This window comes from Hyperoodon ampullatus (genome assembly GCF_949752795.1).
Source record: "Hyperoodon ampullatus genome assembly, chromosome: 8".
Taxonomy (NCBI): domain Eukaryota; kingdom Metazoa; phylum Chordata; class Mammalia; order Artiodactyla; family Ziphiidae; genus Hyperoodon; species Hyperoodon ampullatus.
In genome coordinates this window covers 92,317,371-92,335,731 of record NC_136921.1, presented here as the reverse complement: position 1 = coordinate 92,335,731, position 18,361 = coordinate 92,317,371, and the positions used below count along the sequence as shown (strand labels likewise).

General features: G+C 39.6%; 1 protein-coding gene across 1 annotated transcript in view; it reads left to right on the top strand.

Annotated features, from left to right (window-relative positions):
* Positions 1 to 18,361, top strand: part of PDE11A (phosphodiesterase 11A) — a gene marked incomplete at its 3' end in the record, with an annotated part of 451,285 nt that overhangs the window by 218,577 nt on the left and 214,347 nt on the right. The window contains exon 6 of the mRNA XM_079710707.1: positions 9,210 to 9,342. Coding sequence (XP_079566833.1) covers positions 9,210 to 9,342 — 133 coding nt within the window. The remainder of the gene's footprint in view (positions 1 to 9,209; positions 9,343 to 18,361) is intronic.

Genomic DNA, 18,361 nt, shown 5'->3' with positions numbered 1-18,361 from the left:
AATAAAAACGTGATGCTTATTCTGATTTCAAGGAAATGAAGAAAACTTTTAAAACATTAAACATGAAAACAGCACTGTCACCACCATGACCAGTCATCTTGGAACTTAAGATTTCTTTTGTTGTGTAACTTCCTTTAAACAAGAACCTTAGGACATTCTTTTTGACTGTCTATTGTGGCAAATTCAGGGCTGCTGAAGCTTATTATGACAATATTTAATGTTGCTAATTGAAGAATGAAAGATCCAGATGGCCCGACTCCCTTTCGGTTGTTTCGCAAGGAGGTATTTCAACAGGTCTGAATTAGTTTAATGGAAGACAGATTGGTACCAGAGACTAAACTCTGGTACCAAGGCCTCTTCTTTATCAGGAAGCTCCATTGTTACATAGTCACCTAGATATTTCCTAGTTCCTTTCCCTAAAAATATACAGAGTGTCATTAGAATGGAGTGTTTACACACTGACCTGAGCAGGGATAGTATCACTTTGATATCTTTAGGCTTATATGGCCCCCAATCCCCCAAATAACCCTATTTTATAAATACCCTCCATGGCACTAGTAATGTATGTATCTACACCCAGTTTGCATGATGCTAATTGTAAAAACTAAACATCAATGAAGGAGAGGAAATATTTGTAACAAAGTTTTGTATCTTCCAAAATCTGAGGAAACTCAAGTAGACATATTTCCCAAGCGTCTAACTTTCACCTCTTAAATACATTTAATTTCTTTTTCCTACCTTTGAACATGAAGACTCAAATGAAAGACAAACCCTCTCATTACCCCTATTTATTTCAGGCCAGTGGGCTTGTCACTCTAGTAAAACTGTCACAGAGGAGAATTAAAGCTATATAAATATCCCATGAACAACAAGGCACATGAATAAGTACTGAGATCACACATAAGAAAGTAGCTATGTAGGTCAGCTGTCCCTTAGATTGATGGCACACAGTAAACAGAATCATGGCAACTCAATTCTTAACGATTGGTTTTTATGCTTGGCTCTCTCATTTTTGTAGGTCTCTCATTTAACATGCCCTTAGTTAATATTTTAACACATTGAGTCTACTTTCTTACTGTGTAAACATATGCCCAGGACCTGTGGGAAGGTATGCCCTCAATCCAGAGCAGATGGGTGGAGGTGCCCACAGCAGCCCCAAAGAGAGATGGGGTAGGGCTACTTGACACATCTAGAAGGATAGAATTTTACCTCTGTCCTGTATTATCATAGCACATTTTTTCTTCAAATCTGACAACAATGCCACAGCCAAAAACAGTAACATCTCTCCTGCCCCAGTAGATAAGCAGTTAAACAGAGCATGTCTCACCTAGTGTTTTTAATAAAAGAAAAATCTTTGGCCTACAAGGAACTGATACTTATTGAGAACTTTCTATGTGTCATGCATTCTTCAACATTATATTATTGTATCCTCAAAACAGCCCTGTAAAATGGGCTATATTTCCCCTATTTTCTATTATAGAAACTAACAGTCAGAGTTAAAATTTTATCTGTAGTTTCACAGCAAGGAAATGTTGGGCCAAGATACAAAGAAAACAAAAACAAAAACAAAACCCCAAAAATGCAGCTTTGCTCAGCTATGAAACCAAGCTGTTGTCACCACATGATGCTAAATTGTAGACACCAACCACTCACAGTAATGCCATCTGACACCCATCTGAGAGGCACAAGACACTTGCAAAGTGACACCAACTCCTAGGGGTGATAAATCTCATCACTCTAATTGTACAGCTTGAGGAAATGAAGTATAGAAAATGTATTATTTGGTTTCCATGTCTTCATTTCTGATAACATAATGCTTGAAATGAGAGAAATACGCATGTGATGAAGTGTCCTCAGGCAAGACCTTAAAGGCAAGTCCATTAACAGGTCCAGGTCATGATAAAATTCAGGAAGGTCTGCAACTTAGAGCATCTTCCTCTCCCACCACAGTATAAGAACTGACAGGCTGGTTCTACTTGCTAACTACATTCTCTCCCATTACCTTTTATGTCTGAAAGACTTATTTGGTAACCTTCAAAGATATACTGAAACCAGTAGGAAATTATTAATGTCCTAGACCTAGGTGTTTGAGATTCTTCTGCTGGGGTCCTAGCTTTAAGTCCCACTGATATTGACTTAGTTCCTTAATCTCCTAATTGAAAGACAACTTCAAATAATGTTGCACAGCTTGAAGCTTCAGGAAGGACCCAGGGATAGGCAGACTTGCTTGAGAAGAAGAAGTAAGGAGGGGAATATCTTTTTGTGAACCAAAGTGCAGACTGACCTCTAGTCAATGAAGCAAGATGGAAAATAGTACCAGGCACAGCATGTAGATAAAAAAAATCAGTTTTTGTTTACAAAGCATGAAAAAGAAATATCTGTCCTAAAGAATTCTTGGGGTTCCTGACTCTTCGCCTCTCTGAATCCTACCCCCACTGGATAATATTCACACTATGGAGGTCAATTGACAATCAATCATTCCCTGAGAATGAGAGAATAGATTGTGTCTATGTTGAAACTTCTGTTCCTTACCCAATTATCTATTTTTAGTTAATGGTCACAGTTTTTATTAATGATTGTTAGCACATCAAGGAGAGTGTGTTAGTTCAGTCTTGAAAATGTTAAAATTGAGGTGCCTGTGGGTAACCAGGAGGAAGTGTCCAGAAAGGGCTTGGATGCATATGTAGGGAACTCAGGACTCAGTGGGCTCCTGATAGCCGTGCAGAAATCATCAGTAATATAAATGTGGTTGTGTTTGTGCATGGAGCCACACAATATACAGGTTGGCCTCTTCCATTGTAGCCTTATTCATCACTTCTACCATTTAGCCTAAGTTTTAACTCTACTATTCGTCATATCAACACAGAAAACCTCACACTTCTAAAGCTTTACTCTTGCTGTGGTTTTGTCTGAATTGTTTTTACCTTCTTTCTCTGCCAGATGAGTTCTTACTTATCCTACAAAGATCAGCTTATACCAACTTCCTTTGCAAAGTAGTTCCCAAATACCATTCCCAGCCCAAACAGAACTGGCCCTTCTCTCTGTTCCCGTAATGTCTTGTACATCCTTCCTTAGGACGTCACAATCCATTGTCATTGTTTGTGAGATCCCTGAAGGTGGGGCCCCTTTTGCTCCTGCCTATACCTCTTTCCGTACGTATAAACATATATATAAGGATGGTCAGGGCTGAGCTGACCAACTCCTTTCAGCAAAAAGGAAAAGACCCTTTTTGATTGCTTCATGCAAGATTCACCTGCTACTTTCCAGCATTTTGTAGGGGCTGAACCAATGGCTTATTCTTGAAAAAGTGAAGTCTTGAGAGTCTCTGGTGAAAACTAGAGTGAACTCTAGTGTTCAGACCAAAACCGTCAATACAGACACAGTCTAATGATTAATATTGTTTTCTTCAGATATTTTGTCTTCTAATTTAGCGACTTGTTTTGAGAATTAATTCTAAAAAATAGTCTTAAGTTTATTTTCATACAATTTTCTGTGTTTGAACCTTTAGCTAAGGTAGGTTTTTCAGACAGTTGAAGATGGCAAAGTTCCTGGTCCCCAGGGTATTTTATTTTGTCTGGTTTTGTTTTACTTGTATCGATTTCTCTCCTATGCTGCACTGCACCTTGTTGACCCCGAGGTTTATATCTATCTCACTGGCCCTCATTTCAGGGACAGCCACGTTTCAGGAATTATGTGCTTTCTGTAATAGGGCAATTCTCTTTTATCCCTCCACAGTCAATATATTTAAGCTCCTGAACTTCTCTTTAAAGTCAGTATGAGTCTCACACTTGGAAGCAAGATACCACTGAGGAAAAGGAATCAAACTGTAGCTCTTTACAGGAAACTCACTTAAAAACCCACATCTTCATATGCACCTGGTTCTAGTAAAATACAAGCTGAAAGATTACTTTACAAATTGCTTGTTATTTTAAACTGATCTTGATCTTAAGGAGGTCTACTTTTTAAACAGTTAAAATAACCTAACTGGTTATTTTGCAGTTATGCACATGGCAGCTAAGATCCACTGAGCTGACATGATCTCACCTGCACTCACAGGCTGTGGAGTAATCAAATTATTGATGTGTTTCCAAACTGCAGTGACTCTCCCTAGATTGATTATGGCCAAATTGAAAACCTTAGTGTTGAATTTATTGACCTTTGATATCTCTGGTCATAGTTTGGGGGCTCTAGAAAGTTGGTTAATTCAATTTGGGATATTAATTTAAGCTTTCAAAAACCTATTTAAAAAAAGAGCTGTTAGAAACTATTAATCCTGAGCTTCATTGGTGGGAACAGGATCCAGAATGAAGGAGGTGGTCATCCCACCTCTATGCTGCTTAGACCCCATGGCCAAGACTGTTCCGGACTGGCTTTCATACGCAAGAGGGCTATTAACAATCTCAGACACATCTAGGACTGGGAGGATGAGAATAAGGAAGCTATGCCACAAAGGGAGTAGCTGAAGGAATTGGAGATAAGTTAAAAAGAATGATCTCAGGTGGAGGATTATAGGGAACATGTTAATTATTGTCGAATATTTCAAGAGCTGTCAGTTAATTAGAGCCATGCTCTGTGGCTGCAACCCATGGGACTGGGAGCAAAAGTTGGTGATTATTGGAAAGTAGATTGAGCTGCCACAAAATGGCATGGAATATTTTTGTAGGTAATGAGTTCCCTGTCACTAAAGGCATTCAGTTTGATATCGATGTCCACTTGTCATGTGTGTTGAAGAAGAGATTGAAGCAGAGCCATTTTCAACCCTTACAGTGTCTCTGTGAGAATTAGGAAAAAGGTACTCGCTCTAGATGGATGCAGCTCTAAACCAATGTGCACAACTAGGCTAGATTTCAGCCCCATTCATTCCTTTGACAGGGCACCCCTGTACCGGGCTGAACCTGCATAATATACATGGTTGTGTCCTGATCTTACCATTCCAATAGCAGTCAGTATAAGGGAGTAAACCACACAGAATAAAAGGGCCCTCATAAACCAGGAGGAGTTGACCTATAGGACCTTTATGAAAGAACTGATCCTTTAAGCTAGATGTGTCCCTCAAGAAGTAGAAATAATTTGGACCTTTTCCTTTGTGATTAAACCCACAACACCACATTGCTGAAGTGTCCAAAGGGGTACTGTCACATGCAGAATTTACTTTAGAAGTTGTTAAAAAGTCGATACTTTAAAAAAAAAAGTTTGCTATGGGCTAGATAACATGATAAGTACTTTCATAAATTATTACCTTAATCTGCACAATAACTAAGTAGTAGTATTATACCCATTTTGCAGGTGAAATGTAAGTAACTTGTCTGAGAGTACTTTGCTTGGAAGTGGCAAGAGAGTCCTGTAAGTCAGTGTGTCTGACTCTAAAACCCATAGTCTTAATCATAAAACAAAATTACCTTTTCTTTTTTAAAGAAAAGGATCAAGGTTTTGGAAGCTCTAACTCAGTGTCATGATTCTGCATTCCAGAATCATGGAAGGTTGAATGGTACAAAGGCCAGAATGTGATATAAATACTTAGACTGACAAATCAACCTTCCTGTCTCTCTAACCATCCTGTCCCCCTGGGCCTTAATTTATGTACCTAGGCAAGATTAAACTGAAGAAAATGGAGGGGTTGTTTTCAGAAAACCTGTTTGCACTGTTGCAGCTTTAGATCAGTTCAAATCTCATCTCCTCTCTGAAGCCTTAGCCTCACCTGAAGCCTTAGCCCCACCTGAAGTTGTTCCTCCCTCCCTATACTTCTTCCTCATTCATGATTGGCACAATTGGCTTGGCAACTAGCCAACACAGCCATGTGACAAATTTTTCATTTGAAACTTGAACTGGGTATTTGAGTCGTGCATTGTTTAATGTCAGTGTGTTCATTTCTCACCTCCCTGACTAGGTGGCAAGCTCCTGAGGGCAGAGACCATAGCTTATGCTTTCTAGAAACCACCTCAGCAGTGCCTGTGCCCAGGGCTGATGCTTTTGCATTGTCTACAGTTTGGAGTGATTTCAGTACATGTGCAGCCTGCACTAAGCCAGATTCTGAGCAGTTCTAGGTCTAGAAGGAGTCTTTCAGGAGCCCCTGCTCAGTAAGTGTTTCCATCATCATCTTTGGGGATTCTGTAAGTAGGGACCTAAAGCTCTGGATTGTCAAATCCAGTGTTTTGTCCTCCTTCTTCCTTGACTGCAGCCTGAGGCTGAAGTGTTTGTTACCTGCAGCCTCTCCCTGAAACCCTCTGTCATGTTGACTGACCTCCCTTCTTTTTAGTGAAAACCTACTCTTCTTGCTCCATTCCTACCCATCGACTCCTTCCCAGAGAGGCAACAGGGTAAACAGAAGTGGAGTCACACTTTGGAGTCACACTTTAGCTGAAAATCCTATTTCCACTTGGGCAAGTCATTTAGCATCTCTGAGCCTCAGTTTTCTGATCTGTAAAATGTAGAGAATTGTACTCATAGGATTTATGTGAGGACAAAACAAACTAGTTAGGTAAGCATCCAGCTTCCCTTGGCTCACCGTGGGTGATGATTAATTTGTTTTCCCTTTTTTCTTTCTCTTTTTTATCCTCTCCCTCTTTATTACTGCCTTTCTTCTTCTTCCTTCCCCTACAGATTTACCTATATATTCTCTCCCTGAGTGATCTCATCCATTTATATTCCCTGAAGATAGCCCCGACTCTGTATCAGTATTTTCAGTCCTGAAGACTTGATATGGGCTCTGGTCCTGGATTTTCAACAATGAATAACGTGTTCCAGGCTCACAGAATGTCTGTTATCTTCCCCCATCTCCCCAATCCTCTAAACAGCTCCCTTCTGCCAGTAGTGCCACAGGCATACAGCAGCAAAATGTAAGCCACTGCTGCCCGTCCACCAAGCCCTGTGGAATCGTCTGCAGTACCTCCTGAGTGGCCAGCATCGTCACCTCCCACTGCACAACTTAACTGGTCTGCCAGGACCTCTCCCCACCTTCAGCCTCTCTTAGCCAGTTCTTCTTGCTCATTCTCCCTGGATTAAGTTTCCTAACATCACAGCTCAAGTCCTGTCACTTCCCTGCTCAGTACTCTTACATCGCTCCCCATTGCCTATAACATAGGTCTCAGCTCCTTGGTCAAAGCCTCCACCTTTGGGCCCTGACCCCCTGTTCAGTCTTATTTGCCACAGTATGCATCCCGTGTTCCAAGGTGATTAATCAGTGTTCCAAGAACACACTCTTGTACTCTGCTGCTTCATGTCCTTTGTTCCTGCTCTTTCCTCCTCCATGGGTGCCTTCTTCGTCACCCTTCCAATCTCTCCTTGCTGAACTCTTGCCCATCCTGAGACCCACTTAAAGGTTTTTGACGCTTGTTGATAAAGCTGCTTCCTTCCTTAGTTCTCGGTTACCCCTCCTCAGCCTCCCCCTACCCCAGCGTTTCTTTCGCAGGTTCCCTCCCTGGCTCGTCCCCAGGGTCCTGCACAGCTCTTCTTCCCGCCACACACCAGGTCAGCATTTTCCACATTGTTTCATCACAGAAGAGACGTAGACAAAACCTGTGGTACACAGGCAGTGCAGAATGAATCGACAGCTTGATTAATCACTGCAAGAAATCATCAGCATTGAATCACACCCTTTTATAAGCTGACAAGTGACTTCATTAAGTTGGAACCTCATATCAGGTGCACTGTTATGTTTCTTCCTGTATTTTGCTTTCATTGCAGCACAATGTAAAATTTCACTTCTCACAGGTAGAATACAGCAAAGAGAAAATAAAACGTGGACTTTTTTGTTGTTCCTTTGTTTGTTTGAGAAAATAAAGGCTTCATCTTCTCTTTGAAGTCCTCAGTCTTTTTCCTTCTTTGACTTAGCCATCATCTGAGAAATTCAAGACTCTGCTTTTTATTAACACTTCCATCTTCAGCCAGAGATCCGTAGGGAATACGTTTATGTACCAGTAACATTTAATATGCAATAAGGGCTGAATAACCTCACAAATATATGTTGAATTTATCAGACGCAGACCAGCAGTCATTACAGATGAGATATATTCATGATGGTAAATGATGTCTGTGCTTCCCTCTCATTCACACATCTGGTGGCCTCTCCATGTCAGTTTCTGGCATTCTCAGTATGGCACAAATTCCACACAGGCACATTATTGCATAATAACAATGACTGTGTACAGCATTTAGTGTTTTTATTACATATAATGCAGCTTAGATTAAAAAGTCAACAGAGTTATTATTCTGACTGTAGTACACTCATTAACATCTTCAGGAACCCAGGGTTCCACAGAATGTAGTTTGGAAAACATTGCCCTGTATACTTGCATTCATTTACATAATTTCAGTTATTACTGGTCTAGCCACAAATCTAACATCCTCCCTGAAAATCTTCCTTGATATTGTTAATTTGAACAGTGCTCAAGTTTGCATTTCCACAGCTCGTAGCAGTGCTCAGTAGGCACCAGGGGAAGAAATGATGGAAGGGAGGGATGAAGTGAGGAATCTTACTAATTCTTATGGCATTTCTGTAAATTTGACATTTGTAGTGAAGTAGTGAAAGTGACACAAGGGAAAGTTCACAAAATCATTTAACATAAAATTCCTTGTTAAAATCAAAGATGGATTATTTTAAATTATTATTGTTAAGGGTAGAGTTAAAACAGATTTTCCAGTAAGATTTTGTAAGTAGGAAGTGTGTTTTTGTTAAGAAACATACTCTGAAACTACAAAAATAGTTACAAAACACTAACACTGAGTCTAGATGTGCTCTTTTGCTACACTTAAACTTTTGTAAACTCTCAATTTCCGGATTTTTCTCCATCCTTAGGTTCAATTCTCCCTGGTATCAAACATCTGGTCTGCTTAGTTAGGGAGTGCAAGCTAGGAAGGTCAGTGGAATTGATTACGCCGTGGCGTTGGCATCCTGTCATCAATTTTGGTCACTACCTGGTTATCTGCTTTATGCCTGCCTGCTTTGGGGCCTAAATACAACCTAGAGTTATCCTCTGGATCATAGAGGATCTATCATTTCTACCCATGGAGTTGATTACTTTACATGATAGCAGGTAAGTAGTTTTGAAGTAGATGCTTATAATTACCTCACTATTGTTCTGTAATTAAGGTCACTTACCCCTTCTTAATGAGGGTAGGTAATCCTGCTATGAGTGTACTTTTGCAGTGTTTGCTTGCAGGTAAACTGATGTTTTTCTCTTTTCTTACTGCCTGCCTGGGTGTTCTGATAGTTTCAAAGAAAGCATGGAGAAATCATCATACTCCGACTGGCTAATAAATAACAGCGTTGCTGAGCTGGTCGCTTCTACAGGCCTTCCAGTAAACATCAGTGACGCCTACCAGGATCCCCGCTTTGACGCCGAGGTAAGAGGAGGCCTCTGGTTGCAGTCTTAAGGTTCGGTTGTTACCCTGTTGATGGTTTGCTGGCTGAAGCAAAAAAGGGGCATCATACAACTCGAGAGCAACCCCTGAATTTACTGGCAATTCTTTTAAATCTTTACCCTGTGATCTGAGTTTTAGCATGGCCTACTGCTGACTGATAGGAAAGCTTCCTCTCTCTACCCTGATTTGTGGTGAAATGGCTATATAGTTTGATTGCATATGTTTGAATCCGTGCCAATTGTTAGATTTTACATGTCTCTGAACTTTATAAAAACTGAATTATACTGTATATATTCTTCTGTGACTTGCTTTTCCATTCAATATATGTTCCTAAGTCACATGAATTTGTAATTCATTCATTTATTTTCACTGCTGCAAAGTATTCCATTGTATGAATAAGTGTCACTTTTTTTATCCACTGTAGTATCGATGGAAATTTGGATTCAGTGTTTCACTGTTACACACGTAACTGCTAAAGACATTCTTTAGTCCTCTAGTCTGATGCTCTTTTATGATTGGGGGCATTTTGTATTAAACATATAAGTAAACCCATGCATTAAGTATACTCATGCACATTTTAGATTAAAGATAGTTTATATTAAACTGTGAAATGGTTAATAATAAAAATGTGTATATAACAGTTATTTCCCGATAGATGCTAGTACAATTACCATATTTTATAAGATTGCTCCCAAGAAAGAGTGCGTTGGCTTCTGTTACTGTTTAATGTTAATTATGTAGGCGCATTGTGCTGATGTACAGAATATATTAATATAGATTCTGACTTGGCAGAAGTCTAACTTTTAAGGTGGTATAGAGTAGCATCCAGATAAATTTACATGAATTTATAAAATGTCTCTACGTGTGTGTGTGCACCCATGTGTGTGTGTGGTATGTATTCAATAAATTGCAAGATTAAATTACTACATTACAAAGCTAAGGTCTGAAGAGTAACAGGAGTGTTGCAGTGAGGACGGTGGTGTGTTCCGGGCAAGGCTGAGAGAGCATGAGGAGTCTGGGAATGGAGATGAGTTAATGTAGCTGGAGGGCCAGGTTGATGAGGTGGGAGAGGGAAGTAGGGGCCAGATTGCCCAAAGGCTTTGAAAGCCCTGTTGAGAAGTTTGAGTATTTATCTTGGGCAATGGGGAACCAGTAGTTGAGTTGCAAATGGGGGAGAAGCAGGAGTTATACTTTAGAAAGATCACACTGGCTTCAGAACAAAGGTTAGATCAGTAATAATAACTGAACATTTAATCAGAAATGAGAGCTGGTCTACGACTCTGGAAACAGACAAGGATTCAGTCCTAGTCTCTCAGACTCCAAAGCTCTGCCTCTGAATCCTGCCCTGTGCTGTCTCCAGTGTCTGGGGTGGGACACAGCAATGGCTGAGAGGCTGGAATCCAAGTCAGATTTATAACTTCATTCAGATCTTTGCAGATGTCTGCATGGAAAGCTTAAATTCCTGAAATTTACGGCTGCTGGAATTCTCTTTCCCCAGGCTACATCCTCTACGTATTTTCTGTTCATTCTTCAGCATCAAGTGGAGATGCCTGTTTCTTGGACATCCTTTCATGAACTCCCTGTCCGAGTTGGGTGTCTCTCCAGTGTGCTCTCTTAGCTGCCCCAATGCTAACCAGCTTCTAGCTCTTGTCAGTTCTGATGCAGTATTTCTGAGCTTTGAGATACCCTCCTTGGGAAAGTACACAGTCCAGAACTCTTTAGTTCTCCTCCTGTAAGGAAGAATACCATCACCCTTGGTTCTGTGACTAGCAGAGCAGAAATGATTTATAGGTGTCAATATTTATATGCATTAACATTATAATTGGGTTAGGACTGATGTTATGAAGTTTTGCCTTTTGTTATGTTTCTTTCCTTCTCGACTTTAGAGAGAGGATACTGAAGAAAAGACCTCTAAACACACAGTTTTATGAAGAAATGCTCTCAGTATTCTATTACTAACATCAGTAACAGCTGAACAAACTGAAAGGCTAGCTATGCAGAAAAAAATCATTAATTGCCAATCCATTGTTAAAAGGCAACATATTAGATTAGAGGTTAAGAGGTGATGGTCGATTCCTACCCCAAATTTTAGTGCTAAATTTGGTATGGCTTGCTATTATTCTGCTCCGAGCTTTGGGCCATAAAGTCAAATTCTGGGGTAGCAAGAAGAGTCAACAAATTTACACCATTTTAAAAGTTGGTTCATAAGACATATGCAAAAGTGTAACAAAACATGATAAACACCCACCACCCAGTTTAAGAAAAAGAATACAATCATTACTTTTGAATCCTTGTACTGATCTTCCCTAATCCAATCTCCTTTATTTCCCACACACTATCCTAATTTAAATTTAACATTCCTTTGCTTTTATATATAGTTTCATCACATATGTTTGAATCCCTGCCAAATATATTATTACATTTTTTTACGTATTATTACATATTCTACGTTTTGCATGTCTCTGAACTTTACATAAATTGAATTATACTGTATATCTTCTTCTGTGGCTTGCTTGTTCATTCAACATAAATTCCTGAGTCATGTGCATTTGTAATTCATTCATTTATTTTTAGGGCTCCTAAGTATTCCATTGTATGAATGTGTCACTTTATCCACTGCAGAGTTGATGGACATTTGGATTCAGTGTTTTGCTGTTACATGCATAACTGCCAAGGACATTCTTGTCCATGTCTCCAAGTGCACATGTGCAAGAGTTTCTGTAGTGTCTGTACCTAGGAGAGTGACATGCTGGGTCATAGGCTACAGGTATCTTCACCTTTAACAGGGAATAAAAAGTTCTTGACCAATCATTACTTTTTTTCTTATGAAAAGCAGTATATGTCTCAAGAATACTTCTTGCTGATACAATATAGTGAGCCTGAATAGCCCAGTGAGCCTGAATAGCCTGAATAGTCTGCCTGTCTACAGGCAGACTCCTACCACATCTCTTCCTGATTAGCGATATAGCCGTTTTACATCTTCCTCCACACTTACAGTTCCTCCACACTTACTCCACAGACAGCCTGCCCGCTCATCTATAAAAAGAATGTTGTGGGCTCTCGAGCAAAAATGCAACAGTTAATTCTATGGGACTGAGCATAAAAATTTCATGCCCTGATCCAGTAGTTAGAGGCAATGATGTCTGAAGACAGTAAACTGTGGTAGTTTAAGCAGTGACCATTTTGTGAAGTCACTTTCTTCCCTATGATAAAATAAAGCAAGTACCTAGACCATCATTATTTCTTGACCTTCCACCTAAAATGCTTCCAATCTTCCACACAACTAATACCAGATTTTAATTGCAAACTGAAGATGCAGTATACCGTGATTTTTACATGTTCTCTTTGTGTGGTACTGAAATATAAAATTACTTTATGTTCCCCTTCTCATGCTGAGGGGGAAAAAATTGGAAAAGAATTAATCAATACAGATGGAGGTGAGAGAGAGAGAGAGAGAATTATGCCTAAATATAGGTAGTTAATAGATTTGTCCTACAAATGTGTGTATGGTGTGTGTGTGTGTGTGTGTGTGTGTGTGTGTGTTATGTATCACACCAGGAAAAAACAAAATTATTTATCTGCTTAGGCTTCCTCCCTTTTCAAGAATATTTTGCCTCAGTGACTGGTGTCAACTGCTTATGTTAATTAATGAATGAAACAGACTCCAGACTGAGCCACAGAGCTCTCCCTCAAGAAGCTAAGAGGCTTGAACCTTCTCCTTACAAGCCTGATATAAGATGGTATAGATGATATGATAAAGACAATCAATTCAGATAATATCTTTCATTAACATACTAAGTATTTCCCTCAAGATAAAAAAATACAATGACAAAATGGAATTGCTTCACCCTTTCACTAAAGGTAATTCTAGAATTATCCTAGAGACTTTAGAATTGTGCTGTCTTCTTGCAAAGGTTTGCGTCCTCTCTTCTTGAGTCTGATATATGGGTCCATAATTTTTCCCAGTAATCATGACTAAGTAGTTGTTTATCAGTGGTAGAATATAAGGAAATCATTTTTTTTAAATCCAGAATTAATGGATTATCTCCAATAGGTATCTCCACTGGGAAAACTGTGTGCTTTTTTGTTCTCTACATTCACTAAATTCCCTGAATAATTTGAGGCTGGTTAACAAAAATGATAATTTTCAGGGAGGTTTCATGGGGAATTCTTTTCAAAGCATTTCCTATTTTTTCATATAGATTTTCTCAACATAAGTCTATATCCTGAGCACTGATATCTATCCTAAATTTCTCAATGGCTCAGTGACTAATTCTGGCAGTTTGGTTTCTCTTCACTGAACATGAAGAAGGACTCCAATTCATTAGACAGCAGTGACCTGGGATAGAGCCCCCCAAAGTGGATTGGCCTTATTCTGGGGTTTCATACTGTAGATATATCAACTTTCAGTTAATAGAAATATTAGAGATTTCTTTCATTTACAGGTGAGGAAACAGAGGCTCAGAGAGCTGAAGTGACTTGCCTAAGGCCACACAGCTTCCTCAAGACAGGGCACAGAACAGACTGTGGGCTTTCTGATTCCTAATTCAGTTCTCTCTCCCTGAGTGGCCTCTCACGGGGACCAGCTGCTCAGGGGCTGCCTGGAAAACAGTCACCACTCTGTCATTCCTCTGTCTACACAGGTGTAGGAATTTATGTCTGGCAGACCTATCTTTTTGTCCCAGCTGCCCCACTCACCAGCTGGGTAGTCTTGGGCATACTACTTGCATACATAATGTAACGAGTAAAATTCTATATAAATATTTTGTAAATCGTGTAGTCCTATAAATATATAAATGTCAGGTGAAGATTTTAGTCTGGTTGAGGACTAGTTTTTTGGTTCTTGAGGGATTGCTAGAAGCAGGTCCTTTTCTCTAAATGAGGAGGTCTTTACACAGAACTGCAGACCAGCAGACCTTGATCATGGACAAGCCAATGTCAATGTCCTTTTCCTCCAGAGACACAGTGAGGAAAGAAGAGGAAAGTCTCTAGCCAAAGAGAGGAATAAAGGGTGACTGTTGACAGCAAAAAAGGGATGGTGGCAGTAATCTGATAACTTGTAGATCTTCAAGAAAGCCAGGTCTTTTCCTGTCTGGTCAGAGGAGAAACAATAGCAGGTGTTACCTACAAAGGTGAATAAGGCTGGATGCATGTCCTATGGCCTTGGGCTGCTCTGGGGAGATGTTCACCATATCCTCCCCTATGGAGACCAGCAATATGCGGCCCTGGCTCTTCACAAGAGTGGCTGGCCAGCCATCCAGGGGCCAGGTTACCCAAGCACATTTAGGTATGATCGGATTTTAGGGGCTGGCTATACTGCCCAGGCCCAAGCAGCCCACCAGTCCTTAAATCATAAGGCTAAAAGCCAGTGCCTAATAAGAGAGAATTTATTCCATCAACATTTGCTTTGGCTATACAAAGTGGAAACTGTATTTCTCATTTCTGTGTCTTTCCTACCTTGTGGTAACTTCTGGTAAGTCCTCAGAAACTCTGCCCAAAGATATGCAGCAAGAGAACGATCCTTATTTTGAAACCCTTGGTCTTCCTTTTGATAGCAGCTACAAAGGGGTGTCTTTAATGTGATGTAAACCTCATCCCAGGCACTTGCTGTGAGGGCTACGGGGCAAGTAGTCATAGTTGTTTACCTGCTGTGTGTTCTCTTTGTGATTGTTTTAAGTATTTAATGGTGCTCCCTTCTTGTGGTGAACAGAACGACTTAGCAGTGAGGCACAGTGATTACTTGCCTTCTGTCTGCCTGTTTGACTACTAGAGAGGTACCTGCTGGCCTTGATAGCATGCGTAGTTTTAAGGCCAAACTCCTTGGTTTATGGGTGGAAAATTATGACAGAATGGTTATATAAGACAGTCACAAAGCCAGAACCAAATTTCTGAGGTTTAAATTCTGCAGCCTTATGAAGATCACTGTACGCTAATTCTCTTACAAGATTCTGCAGTCCTCAAAAAGGATGCAAGACAGAAAAGACTGACTAAATATAACTGATTATATTTATTCATAGTGGCTCAAGAAACACTCACGTTCATGGGTTATCATGCTAGTGGGTTTTGTAGTCTAATCAGTTATTTGCTCCGTGGTAGGGGTATTCACGCTTGGCTCCTAAAGACACGGACAGGAATATCATGTCTATTAATTTTCTGTTGCTGTGTAACAAATCACTACAAATTCAGCAGCTTAAGGCAAACACCTGTTTATTATCTTCTGTAGGTTAGAAGTCTGGCATGATGCCTAGGGTCTCACAAGGCCTAAAGCAAGGAGGTGGCCAGGTGGCGTTCTCATTTGGTCCTGGCATTCTTTTCAAAGCCCATTCAGGTTGTCGGCAGAACTGAGTTCCTTGCAGTTATAGACTGAGCTTCCCATTTTCTTACTGACTGCTGGCCAAAAGTCTCTCTTAGCTCCTAGAGACTGCCCTCAGGTACTACTAGCCATATGGCCCTCTCACAACTTGGGAGCTTACTTCTTCAGAGCCAAAGGGAGAAACTCCAGTTGGCTCTCACAGAGGCTTACATAATGTCAGGAGTGACACACGAGAGGTTGTCCCATCACAGCCTTATAACATAACCTAATCAAAGAAGTGACAGTCCTATCATATTCATGAGTCCTACCCACACCTGAGGGGAGGGGATTATACCAGATTTGTACAAAGTAGAGGGTGGGCAGGTGTGAATCTTGGAGGCCATACAACACTATAATAAAGACTAAAATTGAGTCCATACAAAATACCCCATGAGATGATCTGTATGTCCTGATATGGAAAAAAATGTGGAAAAAATGTCCACAAGAACAAAAGCAAGCCATAGAGAAGTATGTTTAGAATAATGTTTAAAAGTATGTATAGAATAATATATGTGGGTTTATATACACATATATGCACATATGTTTCTAATAGACAACAAACTTAACATGTCCAAAACAGAACTCAACAACCTCTTTTCTGCCAAGCTTGCTCCTCTCTTTCCCTATCTCTGTTAAGGCAACTCAGTTCTTCCTAATGCTTGTGCCAAAAATGTTATAGGCACGATTCTCTCGTGTTGCACATCTAACTCACCAGGAAGTATAATTGGCTCTACCTGCAAAATTTATCCAAAATCTGACCATTTCTCACCACTCAACTGCTACCACTCAGGTCCAAGCCACCATCATCTCTGGACTATTTCATGGCCGTAGCTTCTTAATCTACTTCTCTGCTTCCGCTCTTCCCCTCCACACTCTTTTCTCAATACAATAGCCAGGGGGTTTAAATTTTTAAGTTATATTGTATCACAAGTCAGCTCACAAAGTTTTCACAGTCTCCTTATTTCACTAGAGTAAAATCCAAACTCACCATTCTTTCAGAGGTTTACAGTGCGCTACATGAGGTCACCTCATTTTCTATCCTCAGCCCTCATTCATACTTCTCCAGCCACACCAGTCTCCTTGTTATTCCTAGAACATGCCACTCACACATCTACCTCAGGGCCTTTGCACTGGCTACTCCTCTACTGAAATACTCTTTCTCCAATGTCTGTGTGGGTCACATCCTCACCTCTTTATAGTCATTGTTCAAATGTTACCTGTTAGTAAGGTCTGGTGCCCTTGGTATTTCTAATCCCTTTTATCCTGCTCTATTTTTTCCCCATAATTTTTAATACCTTCTAACATATAATTTATTTATGTATTTTTTTGTATTGTTTACCATCTACCTTCTCTCACTAGAATGTAAACTCAAAGAAGGTGAGAATTTTATTGGTTTTGCTCACTGATGTATCCCCCAAAACTAATAAGCATTATTATTGAATATTGTTCAGTATTGTTGAATATATTATCTGTGTTATTTATGAATAATTATATATTGTTGAATACTATAAATTGATGTATGAACATATTACATATTTGTAGGAAAAGATCAGGAAGAACTTATGCCAAACTGTTAATAATTGCTATCTCTAGAGATGGCAAGATTACAGCTTTTGATTTTGGTTTAACTTGAAAATTTCACGAGTGCATATATTGTTTTTGTAATTAGGCAAAATTATAATGATGTTTTAAAATGTTAGACCTTTTATATCTTATGTGAAATTATATTTTACCAGGCTATTAAGAGCCCTCTAAAAACTATAAACTATTACTCAAAACCAGAATTGAAATAATGCAAGATCTAAGTAAACTAACTTGTCTTGCTGTATCTTTGGGGAATTCAGATGGATTACTTTCTATTGCCCTCATCAGCAAGGAGTGTTGGTTGGATTTTATTCTAACTAATATCCTTGTCTGAGACTGTCCCAACAGCATGTACATAAACTGCATTTGCAAATGACCTGACATTGGGTCAGGTGGCTTCTTGGAGTGCATACTCTATTTACAAATACCTTCACCATGAAACAATTTTTCTGGCCTTGCTTTTAGTCAGCATTGTGCTTATGAACTCAACTCCCAATAATTAGTTACACTCTAGCACATCATCTGTGAAGCTTTCTGCCCTTTTTTTTCATACTAGATCAAAGAACACCTTAAAACAAGTATACTAATGCACAACAAGCTATTATTTACTCAATATAAGGTATACTCTTCTGTTGCTTAATTTAGTATTTCCTTCCCTTTATATAGTTATGGAAAGAATTTTCAGAGCCATTACATGCAGGGTTTCTTTTCTGCCTGCAACAGAAATGAACAATTGGACCCAACATTTAAATAGGAAAGGTTCAGCAACGGGAATGGCAGAAAATAGCTAAAAAGTAGGGCAGGCCTTATGCATGGATGGTTTGGTGGTCTGTGTGTTACAGATTCAGGAGTGGTGGAAAACCCATCAGCACCCAGGTCTCCTCTGCCATGGGGGGCTGATGCCCAGAATTACACAGTTAAATCTAAGATGTCATGATATTAATTCTGTCACTCTTCAATCCCATGCAATTCTTCCCTGTGACGTTCTTTCTCTGATTTAAAAAAAAAATTTTTTTTATTAAAACCTGTTACAGACAACTCAAAAGTTCTTACCCTTGTCCTGTA